At 46.3% G+C, this 21,576-nt stretch overlaps 1 protein-coding gene and 1 long non-coding RNA gene across 9 annotated transcripts in view; both read right to left on the bottom strand.

Moving 5' to 3' along the window:
- Positions 1–21,576, bottom strand: part of R3HDM2 (R3H domain containing 2) — a 60,809-nt gene that overhangs the window by 18,477 nt on the left and 20,756 nt on the right. For 5 of the 8 annotated variants that reach the window (XM_026078191.1, XM_026078184.1, XM_026078185.1 and 2 more), the window contains exons 1-8: positions 15,247–15,364; positions 7,469–7,667; positions 6,450–6,491; positions 4,617–4,703; positions 2,771–2,897; positions 1,743–1,821; positions 936–995; positions 117–257 (exon numbers count right to left, since the gene is read on the bottom strand). In XM_026078191.1, the coding sequence (XP_025933976.1) occupies positions 117–257; positions 936–995; positions 1,743–1,821; positions 2,771–2,897; positions 4,617–4,703; positions 6,450–6,491; positions 7,469–7,667; positions 15,247–15,281 (770 nt within the window). In that variant the 5' untranslated portion in view covers positions 15,282–15,364. Of the gene's footprint in view, positions 1–116; positions 258–935; positions 996–1,742; positions 1,822–2,770; positions 2,898–4,616; positions 4,704–6,449; positions 6,492–7,468; positions 7,668–8,439; positions 8,520–15,246; positions 15,365–21,576 lie in introns of those variants that run through there. The other 3 variants (XM_026078189.1, XM_026078190.1, XM_026078188.1) reach the window with 2 other exon arrangements.
- Positions 15,372–17,647, bottom strand: LOC112972105. The gene is made up of 3 exons (XR_003255545.1): positions 17,463–17,647; positions 16,453–17,080; positions 15,372–16,159 (listed from the first exon to the last, which is right to left on the bottom strand). It is a non-coding gene; the product is annotated as an uncharacterized LOC112972105 (long non-coding RNA).

The following is a 21,576-nucleotide window of genomic DNA, read 5'->3' as shown; positions in this document are numbered from 1 at the left end:
CGCAAAATCCATCCCACTCTGGACCATGCCAGGGATCTGGGGCTGGGGGCCATGTAGCACCATGCAGGGAAGGGAAGGGGATGCCAGCCCAGCTGTTCTCACTCCCTCCCCCTTACATTCGTGTGTTACTGGTCTTGTTGATAATGACTGCTTTCCCAGTTTGGTCAACGTTATGGTCCATGCCGAAGTAGGCAGCTACCCGGTGCAGCAGCATCCTGTGATATGAGGTCATCTGAGGGAACTTCTTGAACTGATTGCTGAGAACAGGGGAGAAAGCATTAGGATGCAGAAGACTGAAACAATGATAATCTGACATCAAAAGGGAGAAGGGAAGGGAGAGGCCAGAGATGCTTTGACCAGATCCCAGACCAGACCATGTCACCTATTCAAAAGCAGTTAATCAGGACTCAAGTACTGCTCTTCACACAGGGCCTGAGCATGGGCTTATGGTGTTCTGCCAGCCAGAGCTGGGCTAAGTCTCTAGCTGAACAGGCCGTTCCTGAAACAAGACCAGCTTGTGCAGAAAAGCACATGCTTGTTTCTAAGCAGAAACAGGAGCCACTATTAGTACTTACAGTATGACTTCTCCAGTCCTATTAGGTAAAAAAAAATTTGCAAGCTCTGCTGCAAACACTTACTTTATCCCACATTCTGGGATGTGAATCCTGGTTTCTCCTCCCCCAATTTATGCTAGGAATAGCTGCACAACAGCACTAATCTCCTTCTCAGTGGATATGATGATAAATCAACTGATACTCAATTAATATGGTGCTCAGACATCTTGTGAATGGGCAAGGGCAGGTGGAGGATGTACATGAGAACAGGCCTCTTAAGCAGCGTGTCCAAAAGATGCTCTCTTCTCCCCTGGGAGCCCAAGTTCCTAAATTGTAAGTTATAAATCTGTTTTGCTTGACACAAACTTGATGACCACTTACTTGTTATCGCTAATAAATTCCAGAATTTCCTGTTCTAACTTTAGCAGCATCATCCTATCCCTGTCAAGAAAAGAAAGAGGGAAAAAAACACCTTTAGAGACAGTGAAACACAGTTTTTCCTGCTTGGTACTCATCTGCCCACAACAGAAAAAATTCAAAAAAGCCTGAACTGAGCAACACCATTAATCAATCATGCTTCACCCACCCTCCACAACAATGAATACCCCCCCCCCACACACACACATTTTTTCATAGATAGTAAATTAATAGCCAGATTTTTTCTGTTTAAAGTTGATGTTTTGCTAATGGTGCTTGGCTTCCGGTAATACTGAATCTCTGCTCCGCTGGAAGCCCCACTGGTAGAGATTCCAGCTTTGCTATTCCTATGCCAGTTTTTGGCTTGATTATGTTTATTACTGACACAGCAGCAGTTCCTTTAGAGGCTAGGTTTTGACAACCACTTATAGGAAGGGTTTTAGAACAATCAAGACTCCTTCCTGCTTGCATTTAAACAAATTATTTTTCCTCTATCTCTCTCCATAATACACAAGTATATGTTTTGCTTGACTGCAGTATATAAAGTTACAGTTGTGCTTTTTGTTTCTACACTGCTCCAGGCCCTGTAACCTTCTCTGAATTCCAAAAAGTAAAACACACTTTCAGGTACTTTCTGTAGTTGCTTCTCCGCCAAGATATATGAATACACACCCCCACCCATGAGTTTAGAGACAATCAGAGAAGCATTGGTTGCCAGGTTCTCCCTCCTTTCACTCCATTAGCTAGTTGTTTTACTGACTAGGGACCCACCTTGGGTTTTTTTTCAGTGTATTTACTAAAAATTCATGCAAATCTATTCCAGTGGAGTCTGTATATTCCTGGCTGGAATCTGAAACAACAACAGCAGCAGCACAAATTAACAAAACACTGCAACAGAATAGCTTGAATGAGAAGAGGTGCGTGTCTCTCAGCAATGACTCACTTCATGCATGAGGATGATGTCCCTACAGAGCTGCCAGAAGAAACTCAGCCTCATTTTCAGCACTAACCAGTCACAACACAACCAGAGGAAGAAAGACCCCTCTTGCTACAGAACTGCAAGCGATGGGTCCTACATCACTAGGGCCCAAGTCCAGTTTCTAGCACAGCTCTGAATGTGACTTCGAGGCCCAGTTTCTCAATCTGTAAAATGGGGACTATACACCACTGTTCGTTGTGGGTAGCAAGAAGATCAGTATGTTATGTACAAGGCATAATGAGCCCAAGGCCCCATTAGGAGAACCCCAGAAAGAGGGAGAACAGATCATGGAGAGAAACCTTGTCCCTATGCCCTGCTACGGTCAGAGCACACTCAGGATAGTCCATATTGCTGCCTGTACAAGGTTTTTAGGTGCATTTTCCTCCCCAGATTAAAGGTACATCTTCTAGCCATTTCTATGCCCCAAAAATCACATGCACAGGATCATAGAGCAGAAACATAGCTCCTCCCAATATCACATCTTACACTTGTCATCTTTCTGCAGGTTTTATAAAATCAAATCAAAACTGAAACCAAGAGTATGGTGGGTCTTTTTGGTTTTGCAACTGCGTATTTCAAAAGGCACCAGATCACTACAAACATGCAGGAAGCCTGCAAGTCTGCTGGGGCACATGACAATCTAGAGAAACTCTCCCCCTCCTTCCCCAAGCTTTACTCCAGAAAGGATGTTATAAAGATGATTCATTCATGTGCAGCCTTCAGCAGAGATAATCTTTCTACTTCCAGCAGTTGTACCACTGGCCGGCAGAATCCTAAAGGCAGGTAAGACAGGACCTGCCCTGTTCAGAGGGCACCTGACCTCGAGACAGCATTTTCCTTGGTGCCTTTTCTTTATTCTTGTCTTTTTCTTCTTTTTCAGCCCCATCTTTCGTGGATTTTTCCTCTTCCTTGTCAGAGGGGCAGCTAATGTGCAACTGAATGATGTCCTGCAACGAAACAAAGCAGGCAGGGTTGAGTGACTTGAACACTCCCTGGAATCACTACCTCTGCTGGAGACGCAGTCAGCAGAGAAAGACATCAGGGAAAGGCAGGGGTTCAGGTCCCGGATCTGAGACATCTCATAACAGGCCCTGTTCCAAGAGTGGACAAAGCAGCCTCTCTCCCCACCCTCCTCCCAACAAGAAGCTTTTGGCAGGCTTTGATGGGACTCTCAACAGCATTTCTCACTGCTGAAAACCTGCCTTGCTGGGTCACCTCATAATCTAAGTCTCATGCTTCCCTGTTTGATGCTGACAAAATACTATTATGCTTTGGACTCAGGAGTGCCCAAGGTGAGTTAGGTCCTGCTCCATTACAGTAAGATATAGACTCTACCATCCACCCTGGAAAGAGAAAGGGCCTGACGGGAGAACAGAATATACAGCAAAAGCCACGTGTGGTGCGATGAGTGGCCCCTGCGCTGCAAAAGCATGGCGCTTTCTGATGTTTTCTTTCACATCCTCTCCTGAATTGCAGCTGCCCAGCATGGCCTGTGGATTCACTCTGCTCCATGGGAAGAAATGCTGCACACCAGTAGGATTGTCAAAGGCAGTTCCAGAGGATGTGCTGCTCAAATTCATGTTAGAATTGACGATAAAAACACCAGCCTGTGTGCCAGATGATCTTCCCCCTCCTTCTACCTGTAGACTAATACTGTTTTACTTTGGTCCCTGGCACTGTTACGTGTGCTTGTGGTTACTTTAAAAGTCCTCCTAGTGAACATATGGTTCTAATGAGCGAAACCCAAACAGGAGATGAGAGCAGTCTCTGGAGCAGGAAGCTTTGAGACAAGGAAGGCTTAGAGGCCAAGTACCCATTCACTACAATGCGGAGGTGGGCCGGGCAGCACTCAACCCTGGCACAGGTCAGGTCTGGCCTTGTGAGAGGAAAGCAGCATAGAGATCTCTGATCTAGCACAACAGACCTAAGCTGGTAAGTCTGCATGGTGCAGTACTATGTCAGCTCAACAAAGCTGGACTGTAGCTAGCCACAATCTGATTTGCAGCGAGGCAGCTCAGATCTCTGCATGTTGCACCATCCTCTGTTTCTGGAGCTTAGGCGGGCTGAGCAAGTTCAACCCATCTGCTCTTGCCCAGGCAGACGGGCTCTTAGCACTTCACCGACTGCTGCCCACCTTCAAGCTTTGGCTTCTCAGTCACTGCTCACAGTGACCATAGATGGGGAACATCTCTGCAGAGCAGTGTACGTCACTTCTTTGTGAGGTGGTTCACCATATGGTAAGTGCCTGAGTTAAATAAGGATGTCTGATGTGCTCCTACTCAGCAGCTTGATTAACCTTCGATGTTTTCAGTCACTGCAGCTTGGTCTGCATGGAGAGGGCTTGCACAGAAACTTCCTTCCCATGGTCAAAACCCCAGAGGCTTTGTGAAAGCAAAGTGCCTTTACATTTTTGGGGACACAAGCCTGCACAACTTGAGCAGTTGCAAGTGCCCAGTGAACTGATGCAGATGATACCTTGTCAGAGAAGGGCTGTGAATGCACACACATAAGCAGTGCTCACAAGTACAACTGCTTCCTTCAAAAGCAGTCTCTTGTGAGAACTTCTTGGCTCTTATAGGTGCAGGCCCAGGGAAGGACACCACCTCTAGCAAGAAGCAAATTTTCTGGGCTTTCACGTTGCACAGTTTGTTTGATACTAGGCCTACCTGGGACTCCAGCAGTCCATCTACGAAGGGGCTAGATGATTCTTCACATACAGCCAAACTCCTGACCAGTTTAAGCTTTGAATTAGACTGGAGGGGGAAAAAAAAAAAAAAGAGAGTTAGGACTACCTTAGCCAAGATGCACACACTTAAGTTCACGCTGGTGCATTACAAAGCTGTTCACACAGTCAGTCCTAAATAAACTGCTGAAAAGGAGGACTACCAACCCAACCAGCAAACAGGAACATACACAGGCTTGGTTTCCTACAGAAAACCAGTTATTTTCTTCCTTCAGTCTTTGACTAGAATTTGAACTAACCACATTTTAGGTAAGAAAGCTCCTTGTCTTAATGCATGGTCTTTTTGGCCTCTTCAGGCACAGCAATTCTAGCCTCTCCCCATCTCACCTGACAAGAGTTAAAGCTATTAACAAATAATATGGCTGAAACCAACTAGTTTTTCTAAGATGTGAAGTAAGGATCGACACTTTTCTTAATTAAAAGGCTGCCATCCCATTTACACCTCGCCTGCCTGACCTGACGACTTTGGTTATTTTGGGTAATGTAGTAGTGCTTAGAGAAAATGCTTAAAATAAAACCAGCACTTTCAGGACACTTGGCAAGTTGACTCACTTGGATGACAAAAAGGAAAAATATGTCACCCAGTCACATGAGATCCCAGGCAAGTTCAACAATACAGAGAAAGGCCTGAGGGGCTCAGACACAGTCTGCCCTATGCATAGAAAGGCAGGAATTGAATGACAGTCTGCTTGGGTGGTGCATGCAGTCTTGGCTTTTAACATCGAACAGGACCTAGAATATTTAGTCTGAATACCCTGTATGTCATAAGTGGCATGTCTCTTTCATACAGTATTTTTTATCAAAAACAAAACCGGAAAGAACCATTGTTATAATTTTAACTGGTCTCCTCTCTCTCATGCCTCAGTACAGAACCTGTCTTCATTTGGGTTTGAACTTTTGGGAAACTAAAAAAAAAAGAAAAAAAGAGAGATCCTCACCCTCCCCATCCCAGTTTTAAAATCAAGCTCTGAGCATCCTACTTGGATCTCACAGCTGACCCTGTTTTGAATAGGAGGTTGGACTAGATAAATCCTAGCTGGATTAGATGGACTCCTGAATTACACTATGATTCTATAATTGCCAGCCCTGAAGAATTCATGGCCACTTCTGATAAACTAGTCCAGTAGCTATTACCAAATTCAAATTTTGCAGAGAAAAACTGGGGTTTAAGCTAAGATAGGATAAAAACCACACAATGGCTGCACTCCCCCCCTCCCCCCCCGATTTTGCCTAAAAAACAACATTCTAGAGCAGTGGTGTCCTGGTGTTGCACTTAACATGCATATGACATCATTATGGAAGCAAATGTGGTATTCCCTGAAGAAAAGGGGGCTGGGTTGACACTAGACAGTTACATACAAAACTCTGTTTTTTATCTGGATGAAAAATCATTCTCTTTTTAGGCCACTTGATTGCTGAATTTTCTCAAGGCAGGGAAGAAACTGAAATCTCTGTGGTGTAACAGGCAAGTGGACTGCCCCGTCCCTTCAATGAAATTTGTGAACTTCATTTCTGGAGTTTCAGACTCTGAGGAGGGGACACCTGGGGCAGTTAAGAGCAGCAAACAGTTCCTTCATGGGTAAGTGTTTGTGAAGATGAACGTTCACGCTCCAGTGGGTGGAAGATCACTGTCCTGAACCGTCATGTGCTGCATGTTGCTTCTGGAGACAGGAGGACTTGAGAGGACCATGCTAAGGTTGGGAACATGGCTTAGCTCAGAATGGCCAGAAGAAGAAAGGGACAGCTGATCTCATACCTTGGCTCTTTTTCTGGCATGTCCATGACTTGAAGTTCGCCTCTGTGGAGAGAGGAAAGAGAAAACAAGAAGTTTAATCTGAATCTGACAGCCTGCATTGTCCTGCTGTGGGAGGGGAACCTGTAGAACAGTGGTGGGAAGAGGCAAAAGGAAAATGAAAGCCTAAGACTGGCATAGGGTTACTGGAAGATGCAGGAAAAGGAGCAGCCATATGAGGCAGGAAGGGGGCTCTAAGGCACTAGATCTTGCAGGGAACACCCTGCTGCTCTCATTAAGAGACAGGGAGACATCTGTTATCACTGCCTTCTAAGCACCTTCTAAGCACCCTCTCCCTGCTCACCATTACAAAGTGACCAAAGTCAGGCTTTCCGAGGAACACTGGTGTCTGCTCAGGCAGTGGTTGAACAAATCTGGCACTAACCACCAACTTTAAATGCAGAAGCACTCAGCAGGTTGTTGAGGGTGGGCATTTCTTTGAGTTTAACACTAAGCTGAAAGAACACGTGACAGGAGAGGCAAGCAGCAGGGATCGGCCCAAGCACTCTCCAAGTGATGCCTTCACAGGCTTTTTTTCTCTTGCCAAAATGAAACCCCAAAACATTAATTTCCTATTTGGGCACTTTTAACAGCAGCAAAGCAAGGGTCAGGCACCATTCCCAAAACCAAGCTTTCATGGGCATGCCTTCACTTCACATTATGTCATTAAATGTTCTTTAGGCCAAAGAGTGGAATAAGGGGGAGCTAACAGCCATGGGGCTGGAATTTGGTGCCTCCAGGAGCAGACTAGTCTCATTTTCCCCCTGGCCCAATGAATGTTTAAAGTATTCCATCCAAAGCAGAACAGATTCAGCCAAAGAGAAAGAGAGCAGCCTGTACAGCATGGTCTCCCCCTGGGAGGTGGAGGCATGGGCTCAGGCCCCTTTCAGAAGGGATGGAAACCAGATTGTGTTTGCCAGGTGGTAGGAAAGGCCCAAGACTGCAACCTGGCAGAAGGGACTACCCATTATCTGCACACTTACCTGAGATTCCTGACGCACATTGATCTCCTCCCCCCCATCCTTCTCTGCCTCCTCCTTGCTTGGTGACCTGGATACAAATTTGGTTTTGTTCACAGATTCTTCAACCACCTTTTTTTCTGACTCTTTCATTATTTCCAGAGTCTCCTGTGTCGTGTTGCTATTTGACATCTTCAGAGTCCTACAACGTAGCAATGGGCACCTGCAGGGAGAGGTGACAGAATGGGTAGAAGGGAGTCAGGGAGTGGAGAGGGTTTCCATTTGGAGCACTAACTCTTGCACACATGGGCTGTAACTTCTTTGTAACTCATCTCATGTACAATAACCCCAAAGCAAGCACCCTAGTGAGAGTCAACCCGTTCATCCCCTTGGATGCAGCCCCTTGCAGCACCTGGCTCGAGGGGGCCTCGCAAAAGCTCCACGATTCTCACTCACCAAGACTCTGAAAACACTGAAGGGCTGATTAAAAAAAAGACTGAGGTATACATACATCCCCGATGCAGCCACCCTGCACTTTAACTTCTTTGATGTGAGTGAGACGGGGGGTAGTGCTAATGCTTATAAACATGCAAAGGCAGGGAATTCAGTAGGTGAAATAAACTCCAGCAACTGGAGGAGGTGCGCTCTGTTCCAGGACAAACAACAAAAAAAATCTCCTGCCCTTTCTTCCCAAATCCCAGTCCAGTCCTTCTTGCAATTAGTTCAGTCTTCAGCAAGAGAACAGCCTGATACCCAAGAGGTTACTCTGGTGTTTCTAGGGAAATAAAGTAACACCTGATATTTTGTTTCCAACCACATATGGTTTGATACTTCAGAAAAAGTGCCAAATTACAGGTTAAGAAGAAAAAGAGTCCCTCCTAATAAAGTTGTGTTTTATTGTTTCTTTTTGACTACCAAGAAAGAGACAGCCAGCCCACAAAGCCCCTGAAACCACCTGAGCTAGAGCAGAACCTAGATAGGGCAACAACACGCACCTCAGTCTGCTGATGTCCGAAACAGGAGACAGGAACTTGTCACACATCCATTCATCAAATTAAGAGTTAACTCCAAACCTATTGCCAAGAACTGAAACTTCAGCTTTCTCAGCTAAGTCAAAGCAGGCCTCCGAGCCGGTGTGAGGGATAAAACAACTTATACAGGAATGCAGAGATTCTTGTACTGAGAAACATCTTCACAGAGACAATGATGGCACAGAGCCTCACATCCCTCCTGCTGACAGGTGAAGAGGCTGCGTAAAGGCTAGGTAAAAGGCAGGCCCATTGAGACAAGGCCTCCAAAAGGAAAAGGGGAAGCCTAAATTTGAGAGAGACTCAAACAAAAGGCTTGAGCACTGGAAAACACAGCTGATGTTTATCAACTCATTTTATTAATTGCTTTGGAGGAATATGGCTGAAAAAGAGTCAGATCTAACAAAGATTTACTAACTCTTGGCTCTGCATGGGAGTGCTAATATGCACCAACCAATTCAACCTCACTCCCCTTTAATTTGTAGGGCTGCTGAACATAAAGCATGTGTTTTAATCTCACTGCAGCTACTGTAACAATTTCTAGTTCCAGTTCCAGTGAGAGAGAGACAGAGAGACTCCCTTTGGTTCATGTATTCTTAGGCGGTTTTGAAACAAACTTGCTAACACAAGTTAGATGGATAGGTGGATACGTCCCACCACTGTCTGAAAACAAGGAGTTTCTCACTATGGAGAACTGTTAAAAGATCCCAACCACTATTCACGTGCCGAGTCTGCTATTCTGGACGCTAATCAGTGAGGAGTCTTGCACTGTACGGAACACTTGCTGCTCCCTACCCCTTCCTTGCGCAATTCCATGGGACGGCGTGCAGTACAACAGTTGTTCCCTTTGGTAGGTAACTCTTGGAGCGCACCTGCAGGAAGAGGCTTCCCTCAGGAGTCACCGGGGCATCCACCCCCAGCCGCAAGGGCCTGTTCTTTGCCCTCAGCAGGTTGGGAATCCAGCAGATGCCAAGAGGAACTGCAAACGCTGGCCCAGGCTTACAGCAAACACGTTGTGCAGGGCATGGTGCCCCCACATGCGGGAATCATGCTCGGCTGTGATGTCTCTGATGGGAACTAGGTCAGAAAAGACAAAGGGAGCACTTGTCCAATTTATATGCCAACCTCCATAGCAGAAGTCTGGATTACACAGGGAGTGAAGCTGGGAAACTCTGCCCCTCTACCCAAGCATTTCCTGCTGCAGGGAAACTACGTAGCTTCCTCGCATCCACACTAGGTGCTTGGCCAGCGAACAGGCCAGAAGGATTTGTAGCAGATCTGGAGAAGGAAAAAAAAAAACTCTCCTGCCAGAAGGAGGCACCGGAATGACACACACGAAACCTGGCTTTGTTCTTACAAGGGGGAATTTCTGCACCAGAAACAGTGCATAGGTTTTGCACAACTCATTCTCTTTGCAACAGTCACACTATAACAAGTGTTAGCCCCCATGCCAAGCACCTCACATCAAATTCAAGAAGGGTAAGGGGGTCCTAGCCCATCATGCTGCAATACAACTTCTGCATCACAGCAAGGGGAGAGTCATCAGTTATCCTCACCTCATTCACAAAAGAACACTCAGAGCCACTGAATACACATTTGCGTGCTGCCCCCTCCTGATAAACTTCCCCTCCCTGACAGCAGTCCTCCAGAATATTTCCCTTGCACAAAAAACTCAAAGCAGAGATGTGTACTGCTCATGCTTCTCAACAGAGATGCCTTCTAGAAGAGGTTTCCTTTCTGTATGAGTGAATCAGCCTTGCTCCCCCTGGACAGGCGTGGGATGCAGCGAGGGGGAGGCAGAGATGATCTGCTGTGACAGACCGCAACTTGTCGAGAAAGTGAAAGTTCAGAGGACTCAGTGGGGATGTATGGGAGGTGTGGGGTGGTACTGAACTGCGCTTTGCCAGGGAGATGAAAAGATTACGTAGATATAACATCAGGGAAGTCACAAAATCTGGGTCAGAAAAAGAGAACAATGGAGCAACAGGAGGGGGAGCTGCCATTGATTTTTTGATTTGGGTTTGGAGACTGGCAGAGCAAACAGGACAGTTAAAGTGGTGACAGTGTGGACCGTTTGCGCATGCTGGCCAACGGCCAGGTGAAGGGGTGGCCAGGATACATTTACACCCTCCTCCTCACCCCCAAGGAGAACATTTAATTCCACCTCTGCTGCCTTCTTGCTAAATGCAATCTGCAACTGCCAAACCATGACAACACAGGCAGTGGCAGGTTCTGGTTAGGCAGGGAGCGAAAACAAGAGACTTCAGTGTTTACTGTTAGGATGGAACCTGCAGCAAATCCGGAAAAGGCAGAAGCCTATTGCTAAATACACTCTATTCCTGGACATGTTTCTTAGAGTACAGACACTCTACTGCAAGCTACATGAGGGTACAAAGGAGACATATGACTGTAGCTGCCCACACGCGCACTCCTGTGTTGCAGTAGGGCAGAGGCATCTGAGGGAGCCTGTCCCACAACAGGAGTGTGAAGCTGCCTTCCATGGGGAAAGGGCACAAGTGTGAGCTGGCCCATTTTCCTCAGTTCCCACTCAAGCCTTGGCCTCAGGAGTGAGTCTGCATGCTTACAGCCTTTTTGTCCAAGCTTCACGATTTGCCTCAAGGGCAAGAATCTCGACTCACTTCCTCCCATCTCTTCTCTGGGTTAATAACCAATCCTTATTTTTGCTGAGACCCCAGTCCAAAAAGCATATGATGGGGCAGAGTATAATCTTACCAGACAGACTCATCCCAAGCCATCAACGCTGCACTGTATTAGTGGGATACAGGGTTTCCACAACAGAAAAGGCTGCAGTCCCCTCGTGGCCAAGAAGAAACCCTGACACAGCCATAGGAGGAGCAGCTTTCTCCAGCTTCAGGCTGGTTATAAGATACAAAGAAGGCATGCTTAGAGCAGACCCAGTCACACGCCAAGCAGACAGCAGGAAAGTGCTCTGAGGGCTCAGAAAGAAACACCCTGAGGCTGGCGACTCATTGGCAGGCAGGACAGTTCCCACCACATGGCACCAATGCAGAAAGTTGAGAGCTTGGGCAGGAAAAGCTGGCCCAGCCCACAGAAACTTCGCTGCTGCAACCGGCAATTAAAACCAACCGACAACCCTGTCCATAAGAGGAAAGGGGGAAAGCAATGGCCCTTTTCCAACACCTAAGTGTTTCATTTCACCACTCTGCGTAAGGCTTTAGTATTAGCATCGCCTATCACTGAGCAAGCACCTCCTGCAAGGTTAAATGATGATGCTCTCACAGACCAACTTGCTCATTGGCTTCCAGGTCAACCAATCTGAATCGCAGCTCCATGGCAACAGGCTCTATCACTATGAGCAACCAGACTAGTTTGGGGGTGATTTAGCTTCCCCCTCCTCGAGCAGATGCTGCTGCTCGCGTCTGCTGTAGAAAATGGTTTTTCACAGGAAGAAGTGGGGGCGGCAAGATGGAGAGGGTGCTGCAAATTGGAGGCATTAAAGCCTCCTTGGTCCTACTGACTAACACACTCAAGATACCTAAAGTCAGGCTACGCAGTAATCCCTCTCTGTGCTGAGGGATCTTCAGAAAGGCTTTTGTTTTCTCCTTTTCTCCCAGAGCACAGCAGCTGGTAAAGCTTTTGCTGTATTAAAATTTACCTATCAGATGCATCAAGAGGCTGTAATAAAAGGCTTTGCTAGTAGGACCACTAAGGCCATGTAGCTCCCTAAACATCTCCCTCCTCGGCTATATCTAGGCTCCCAGCATCCTCCGCAAAAATGTAAGCTCCCTCCACCAACTGGGCAGTACCCAGCACCCTGTAGAAAGTCAGAAGCCATACCTTGAAAACAAACACCTAAAGAGCCTTTCAAACACACCCCCTTTCCCTCCTGTTGGAGAAAACAGCTCCCTATCACAGGTAACAGCTCTGGCTAGAAGGAGCACCTCATTCAATGAGAAAGCCCTGAAACCTTCTCTGAACAGTCACAAGCTGCAACTGTCTCAGCCAACGAAGCAATCTCCTCAGGATTTTCTCCATTGCTTTTTTATTATCAGTTGAAGAGAGAGGTTTAATTTCAGAGTACCTTACAGTTCCAAAAAAAAAAAAAAGGCCAGATGTATCTGACTGCACAGTGCACAGGCTCCCAGTGCTTAGTCATTGCTTTAAATCTTAATCTCCACCCCCACATTACATCAAAGAAGTGAAATTATGATGCAGATGGAAGGTTTTGACTTCAGGTGGAAAGGGGGAAATAACCTTATTTGAACAAGGAGACAGGAAATGCAGGCAAGGTGGAAAGTTAGCTGCTGAAAATTGGCAGGTTTCCAACATGTCCCAAATAAGTCCAAGGTGGGTTGGAAGACACCAGTTAAATTGGCTTCACCCACAGCTGTGGGCAGCCCCCATCTCGGGCTCTACTTCACATTTACTGATCACACAGCCTAGCTGTGGTGGCCCTGGTTCTCTGGGGCTCACCTGGCAGAGCCCCACAAAAACTAGACTATCTGTATCCCTCTGTGGCTGAATGCAGGAATTGGAGCTCGGAGAGCAGGTACAATCCTAGAGATCATCATTTCTAATACCTTTGAAAGGCTGCTCACTGGTGCAGGTGCAGTCAGCTCTAACTGGAATAACAGGCAGCAGGGCTGTGTGTTATGGAAACATCTGAATTATCACCACAGCAGTACTTCTTGGTTATGCAGCACATGGTACGTGGATTTCATTAAGCGGAATAATTCAAACAACTGGATAACTTAAGGGAAAAACTGTTATTTTTGTTACCTCCTTCCCTCAATCAATGCAAGCACTGAAACCAGGACAGGTGTCAACTTGCTATTCTTATACTCCAAGAGTGTGACAATCAGTGTCAGGACTGACAAAATCATCTTCCTGTGATACACAGGCATCAAATGTGCCAGAACAACAAAAGTGCATTGGCATCTGAGACAGGAAGGAATCAAAAGACATAGCATGTTTTGCCTGTAGGCTTAGAAAAGTCAAATTTTATTAACCTATCATTTCTATCTGGATGCAACTCAGGGTTTCTATCCAGAGCACTACCTTCACAGTTGAGTCCAGCCCCTTGGAAGGCAAGGAGCATGACACACACTGCGGTAACGGCCTTCCCAACACTGTTTTGAAAAGAAGCTGTATTTCTGGAGGCTCACTGCACGTTTGACAAACGGCAACCTCACAAGCAGGCTGCCACCTCCCCAGGGCAGGATCACCTCCCTCAGATTTGTGAATTACCTGCCCTGTCTAGGGCTCTTAGTTCATCAGAGTAACACAGACAGTAAACACAGTCCCCAGGCAGGCATGGAAGCAGCGAGAATGCAGCAGGGCCTCCCTACACCAAAGCCTCTGGGATCACATCACCCCAGGGATGGGTAGACATCCACACTGTACAGTCTGAGAGTTGCTACCAAAACCACACATCTTTCCTAGACACAATGGAGTTGTTTTCCCTGAAAATGAGTATTTCAGCAGAAGAGAAAACAAAAAAACAGTTAAATGAAAGCACATGAGGCAGAGCAGCTGTTGTGAAGGGAGCACCCAGCAGAGGTAACTGCCTGCAATGGAGATGATGAGTCCCAGAAAGGAAGAGGGCTCCACCACATGATGTCTGTTGCTCCAGTTGGATAAAAGCCACTTTAACTCAAGTCATGGTTGCTTTTCCTTTCGTCATAAACATGAGAACAAGGCACTCATACTGGATATGAAGAACAGCACCAGGGGCTAAGACAGAAACTTCATTAGACCTTGCAAGGTGCTTGGGCAGCACATGGAAGGCACAAATCCTTTTAGGAGTGGAAGAGGAGCTCTTTCTTCCTTGTGAGGGAAGGAAACGGAAGACGCTGTTGAACTGTGCCTGAAACATGAATATGTTCAACTATCTACCCACTGCGTCAGGGCATTGTGCAGGGGATTCTGCAGTTTTTAATCTGGTGCCTGTTGTGTTGAGATCCAGTCTCCTGTGGAGGATAAACTCAAGGGCCTGAGTAGTCATGGCAGAACTCTTTGCACTTGTCTCAGGATAGAAAAAGAAAGCAAAACAATTCATTTGTTCCTCCTCTAGATTCCAAGCGTTCCCACTCAAGACAGGCCTTTACTTTCTGCCTCAAATTGCCACATTGTTGTTTCTGTGCAACTTTAATTGCTGTGTGGCTTTCACGCTCGAGGTGGCTGCATTTCAGTAGCAAAGGAGAAAACCTCCATTCATAACTTAGAGCTTTGGGATCCTCTGGACAGGAGAGAGTATCAAACCAAGCAGGACTATTAGAGGGTATTCCAGCATACTCATCATGTCCTGCTAGCCCAGGTATAATGCCTGGTAACACCCATGCCACATGAACCAACACGGAGGGAAGAAATGACACCTCAGTTAAGTAACACGGATTCTGTTAATTTGCCAGGACCTCAACCCATGCCATGCCCAAAACAGATTTGATTAGGTTTTGATAGCTGCTTGGTCATAAGTCATTCATACTATTTACTTTTGAAGACTTCTTTCTCCCCAAAGCACTTCTAAATTCCTTCAGTTTCCTTTCCAGAGCTGCTGGAAAGCAGGAAGGGTAGCAAACACATTGAGAAAAAGAGCAAAGACATCATGCAAGTACTCTCTCTGCATAAAGCTCTTGCCTCCTTTATATGAGAAAGACCTCTACTGTTCTCCCACCCAAAGTCATTTACACATCATGCAGGGGTTCCCCCACACACCCCAAGGGTCACCCAGACCTCTGGTTCCTTTGGGCATTCTCACTTGATCACTTCAGTACACACAACTGCATCACTTACTTCCCTAAAGCAGAGCCAAGATTTAGCAGGTTCATTTCATCCTGCACTGCTGGATTCAGAGAAGGGAGGCTATGGCAGCAACAGCGGAAGTCTATTTGTAGTCCAGCCAGTTTTGCTTCTGCAATACATTCAGTAGGAAATTAAAGAGAGGAATAGGACCTTCACCTCTAGTCTGAATTTGTACTTTACAAACCTACACAAGCGACTCAGTGATAACGGCAGCTTTCTTATGCCCACAAGTGTCAGATGTTACTGCGTGCTTAACTTCATAAGGCGTTATTTTAATCCAAGGCCTTGGTAAAGTACAGTTCTTCTACCAAAACATTTCAGACCACCCAAGTTCTTCCAAGGTCAAGACTAACCATGAAAACATCTTCTTTTAAGAAAACTTCAATAACAAATAATCCAGATTGCATACTGAACAGTAGGACAAGCTTTACTGATGTAAAGGAGAAATGTCTCTCTTTCTTCTTGAGCTACTGCCATTCTCAAATTCCCCAGCTTGCACCTGCCTGACTCCACCCAGCCATGCAATTCCAAAGCAGCTGTGTTGAGGATGGCGTCATCTACTGTACAGTGCAGTCAGCTGTCATCACTGAGTCAGCTGAGGGACTCAGGGGCTTGCAACCAAAGGAAAACAGCAAGCAGACAAGGGAAGGTTCTTTCTAAACATGAAAATTTCTGACTGGGAGTAGTAACAGGAGGAAGAATTGCCACATGCCTGACAGGTAACTTCAGTGAAGAGTTGACTGATGTGTTCACAGCATCCAGCCTGCATATTCAGTTCCTTTCTTTTTACTCCCAAAGCAGCCTATATGCTACACAAGATCAGAGCTCCCATCTCATTTCTGCTGCGAAAAGTTGACGACACAGGAAGAAGAGAATCATTGGATTGAGGCATGCTTGAGATCTCCTGGGGACAAGAATTCAGTTCAGCACCAAAGCCAGAAGCTGTGAAGATCCCCAGATCCCTCTGAGAGCCTCCCCCCACCCCAACTACATTTGCTGCTCAAATTTTGATGCATGTTTTCTTTTTAAGCATCAATAGAAGAAATGGTGTGTGGGGGGAGATACCTCGTGAAGGTGCATGACAAACTGTTAGAAATATGTTTAAAATAATGGATCTGTTAGTGACTGTTACAGCGCCCTGCACTGAAATAGCTTTTACGGTCAAAGAATCAGACAAGAAAGAGAATGGAGTTCTACCTGCAGACACGACAGTGGTACCTGGTCCAGTCTCATCACTGGGACCTCTTGATACTAGCTCTTCACCGCACTGTTGACTTTCATTTCAAGCCCTCTAGTGCCCTAGCTGGAAACAAACTCAGTTGCCAACCCAGTACACATTCTTTGCAGCACTAAACAGCACTTCTGGACACAAAAATCTCAAAGCATCTTGAACCGGATGGGTAAATTTTGCTTATTCCTGTTTTCCCGGAGATGTAGAGAATTCCTGCTAGAGTTATTAGGTACCCACAGCTCTACACCACTTCCAGAAGGCTGACAGGATGGACAGACAGGACAGACAGGACAACATGACGAGAAAGGAACCTATTACACAAACAGCATGAACAGGAGGGTTTGCAAAGAGAAGCATTTAAATAATACTGAAGAAAGTGGGTTTAAACAGTCTCAGTATCAGGCTTATGCAGTTCTCTTAGTCTGAAGATCACAGCAGTGGCAGCCATCTTCAGTTTTACTGCTCTCCCTCTCTTAGCCTAAGGGAATACCATTTATTTGATGATAAAAGTGATGTTGTTCTTTTTCTTTTGAGTTTATCTTGGGGGCTGCAGTCAAGCCAAGTGAGAACCCCCTCATCCTTTGTTTACAAAATCTGGGGGAGAAAAAAAAAAAGCCAATAGTTAAAAAGTGAAAGGATCAGAGAAGCCATCTATATAAACAGTTCTTGAGAAGGAAGAGCTTAAGTTCAGTCCAAATGTAGTGTTATAAATATTTGTGGGCAGGTCCTCTGAGGGTCCTTAGATAGGATGGTGAGAAAAAGAAGAGATCGGTTTGAGAAGAGCATCTCCCCTGTCAGAGGGGTTCCCTTCTCCATTTCACACCGATTTTCCTTTCTCCATCACAAGCTATTACTGTGTTCATCTGAAGACTAGGGAACTGCTCCAGTGACGTCAGAGCTGTTTCCCAGCAACAATTAATGAGGGTTGTCCACCACAGGGGTTTCCTGAAAAGCTAGCAAGAAATTATCCACCTACCTTCTACAGTGTCAAGATGCAGTAAGACAGCATTGAACCGGGATTTCTGTTAACCCTTCCAAGGTTGAGAAGCAAGATCTTGGCAAGAGTTCCCACTGCTACAAGCCCTAATTCTTCCAGATAATCCTAAACAGAATTCCCTCCATCTGAACTCATCCATAATGAAATATCACATCGGGCAGGAGACCCACAGATACAGGGGTGGCAACTAGGCTAAGGAAAGAAGCACAAGATTAGAAATAGCTCCAAACCTACTGCTGGCATGCTTCTTGTGTGCCATGCCTGTGCCAATCAGAAGCATAAGTACAGGCAACGTTAAGAAAAGCCGGCTGAGAGAGCAAGGCATTCCCCAGCCCAGCTTGCCACTTCTGAGCTGATCTGGGCTGGCAAAGCACAGATCTTCAAGCTTTACTAGATCAGAGCCAAAGCATGCCAGCTCCTGGCACACTTCCTCGGGGAGGAGGGAAAAAGGAGGGGTGCTACCTATAGCATTTCCCCTTCCCGTTTTTAAGGCTGATGCTCCCGCTTATTGCCATGCTAGCAGAGGAGAGTTCTTAACCACTTGACGCACTAAGTACCCAACAGGTATGGAGTAAATACAGACACTGTGGCTGTTTTCCAAGCGAGAACCAGAAACTGATTTAATCACTGAATGAAAGGGGGAGTGAGGATAAAAACCAGCTCCACATTTGGGCTGCCAGCTGCAGAAGCTGGATATGACAACGAAGGGGGAGCCTGAAGAGTAGGCGAAGTATACCTCTTCCCATTTTCTGAAATGGCTTAAGCTTTCTGCAAGATGAACTCAGCCTTCACCTGCTGAAATGTTCACCATTCATTGCAGCAGATGCTATTACTGTTTGCAGATCCTCAAGCCACAGGTGATGCTTCCAATTCTAAATAAGCACTTTAAAGAGATGAAGGGAAAGGGAACAGGTCCAGCACACTTAGATGAAGATCCTGTAGTACTGTAACTGACTAGTGCATCAAGCCCAGGAAACCAGTTCCTAGCACTAAATCTCAAATGAAGGGAACATCATTTCCATTGCCCTGTGTTTTAGGTAAGGCCGGAAGATGAGCATGTATGGAAAGGAGGTAAAGGGGATCCAAAGTCCTGATTCCACTAAAACCAAACCCAGTTCAGTGAGAGGTTTAAAATAATAGAGGGGGTTAAAATATATGTGAACACAAATATACATAGTCCTATAGAACATCAAATTGCATAAGCTAACCTGAAAATTTCATATGGCATGTAGCCAATTAGCTAGTCAACATTTGCCAGCAACTAGCCGACTTCAAACAAGCAAATCCTTTAAATTACAACCTTGCAGAGGAGCAGGGGGTACTTTCTCTTTGCAAAATGAACAGAAACTACCCAGAAGCAAGTTGCATAAACACCAAGCTAAGATACAAGGAGATCCCATGAGCCTGGCACTGGGAACTCCTTAATGACATGGAGGAGTACAGTATGCTTATCAGGGATTCCCCTGTTTCCTGTAGGTGCATTCCCAGCAACACAAAAACAGGAAGGGGAAAGCTCAGCTCAAGCTCTCAAGCCCTGAATGGGATCAGAGAGCTGTGCATTCATTTTAGTATAGAATCTTCTTTAAATTAACCCCATTAAGAAGCAGAAATCCTGTCACTTACTTACCAGAGATGAATGATGTCAGGTCCCCATCCCTGAAACACTCGCTTGCATTTATACCTATACTGTATTTGCATGGTGGGGGTGTGGGGAGAGGAAAAGAAAAGTCTCTGGTCAACCTTTCTCAAGCCCAAAATAATTGGAGACTTAACGCTAAGAATAAACTCACCCTGGTGGTTCTGCACTCTCAGGAGGTCATCTGTTTCCTGATTTCAACGGAGACTTCATTGCCACAACCAGTTCAAGAGGAATTTTGCCAGGGGAATTTTGCTTCTTAGAAGGCTTCCCCCCTACCCAGCCCCCCTGCTCCCACCCCTGAATGAAATGCTAGCGATCTTTGCTGCTGCTACGGCAAGCTAATTGCTCTGACAAGCAGCTCTGAAGCAAAGCAGAGCCCAGCTGTTCAGAGGGATGTCATACAGAGCTCTGCCAATAGCCACATGCACACCCCCTTCTTGCTCTCATTCAAATACTTCAGTGGAACTGCCTCCGCAAAGCCCTGAGAAGACTTTAAAGACACAGCATCCTTCCATTGCCAGGCACTGAAGCAACGTGAATGCAAGTGCAAGAGCAAAGAGGTATCCCAGTAAACAAACATCTTCCAAAAGAATTCAGCACATGCACTGCACTTTGTAGAATGCCTTACAAATGCAGAGGGAGGTTACAGGCAGCCTTATTTCACTGCTAATGTTGTCATAACTGTATCCAAGGGGTCAGTGCTTTTAATGGTTCCATTTCAACTCAGTAATTTTTTCTTGCTTGTTTATTAGTGATTAAATGCTGACAAACATGGGAAACAAGAAATGCAAATGGCTCTAAAGAGGTTTGGAACTACTCACTTGCTTATACTTTCCCCACAAAGGGGTTTTCTGTGCCGGACCTGGAAGCTCCACAGAGAGACAGGCTGCAGTCAAGTCCCCTCTCCACACACCAGAGCTTACTCTCAAATGCACAAGGCAGCCCTGCTAAGCAGCCTGCACAAGCAGACCCAGTGACGGACCTCCAAGCAATACCTGACCCTGGTCAGGCTCAGAACTTGCCTCTTGGTAGACTCCCAAGACCTTTTGACTAGCACTCTAAAAGCTGGTCAACAGCAGGTCTCAGACTCCCCACCCTTCTTGTTGCCACTGGGCGCAAGCCTATCTTAGGCAAGGTGCAGCCCAGAGCCGAAGGGAGTGCCCTCTGCGGAGCCGGTGCTGCCTGCACACGCGATCAGCTCTGTCAGTGGCTGGTCTCAAGGAACCTCCTCGCTCCAGCTGAGTTCTGGTACTGCTGGAACTGGGAGCAGAGCAAGGAGAAGCAGGGCTCACAGGACGGTGGTATAAAGACAAAAGTGTTGAGAAAGGAGATGAAGATGAGAGGGCCGGATCAGCCCTGGGCCCAAGGGGGTGGAGAGGCTTAAGTGAGGCAGTTATAAAACTGTTTCCCAACCTTTTTGTCAGACAAAGTCCATGACAAATCAGAACCAAATCATGAAGGAGTATAGGGCCGTGCTGGTAAAGCCTCCTCAGAGCTTGCCTCTAACACTTTTACTAACTTAATTCAGTTTCTTTAATGATCCCTTTCCACAGCCGAAGAAATAGTCCAATAAAGTTTTTACAGAACAAGGAGATAGACACTAAAAACCTGATTATTTCAGCTCCATGACAAATCAAAGTTCAAGTCTGTAAAGCAGCCCTGCTCTGCAAAGCACTTAAACTCATGTGTGTGTTAATGTCTTAACCTGTTTCAAAGCCGCTTGAATCAAGCCTGTCATGCCCATGCGAACAGTAGGTAAGTGTTCCTGGCCAGCTGTCCTTAGCTTCCTGCTGGAAGTGCTGCGATGCTGGCTACAGTAAACAGCTCCCTGCTTCTGGCCACAGCAATACTGACATTTGAAGAGGGGGGTCTCATGGCTAGAGAAGCGGTGAGAGAGGAATGACAGAGGGTCAAGACAGAAGGCAATAATACAAAACTCACTAGGCATTGCAATACCCCTGTTTTCAAGAGGGTGGCCACAATTAATAAATCCCCGTGTGGGTTGTATGCAAAGGCTTCATCAATATCACATGAGAATCCTGCATCAGAGGATGCAAAGCAGACCCAGATTCAGAAGATTCAAGTTCCTTTGATGCCTCCTATTTCTGGCCATTTCAAGCTCTCCCTGCTCAGTTCATAAAGAACTTTTTAAATGGTGGTACCTGTTCAAGGGAACTGAACCCATTCTCTGAGAAACAGTCACCGCTGCACAAGTCATGCAAGTTTGTAGGATCAGGGCCTTCAGTGGAGCCGAGGGGCTCCATGGGGACTGTAGGTTTCTCAGCGTACTGCATAGCCAGCATTGAGCTGCAGCAACCAACTGCCTTTGCGACAGCTACATACATTGCTCCGCAGGAAGCCAGTGCGGATATACGTGTCTCCCCAACAGAAAGCATGTGCTCAGAGTGACTCCCTGTGGCAGCTGAACCCAGCAGAGCTGCAAGGCTCCGGCAG

The sequence above is a fragment of the Apteryx rowi genome, unplaced genomic scaffold (genome assembly GCF_003343035.1).
Source record: "Apteryx rowi isolate R43461 unplaced genomic scaffold, aptRow1 scaffold_475, whole genome shotgun sequence".
Classification (NCBI taxonomy): domain Eukaryota; kingdom Metazoa; phylum Chordata; class Aves; order Apterygiformes; family Apterygidae; genus Apteryx; species Apteryx rowi.
This window is presented reverse-complemented; position numbering and strand designations above follow the sequence as displayed.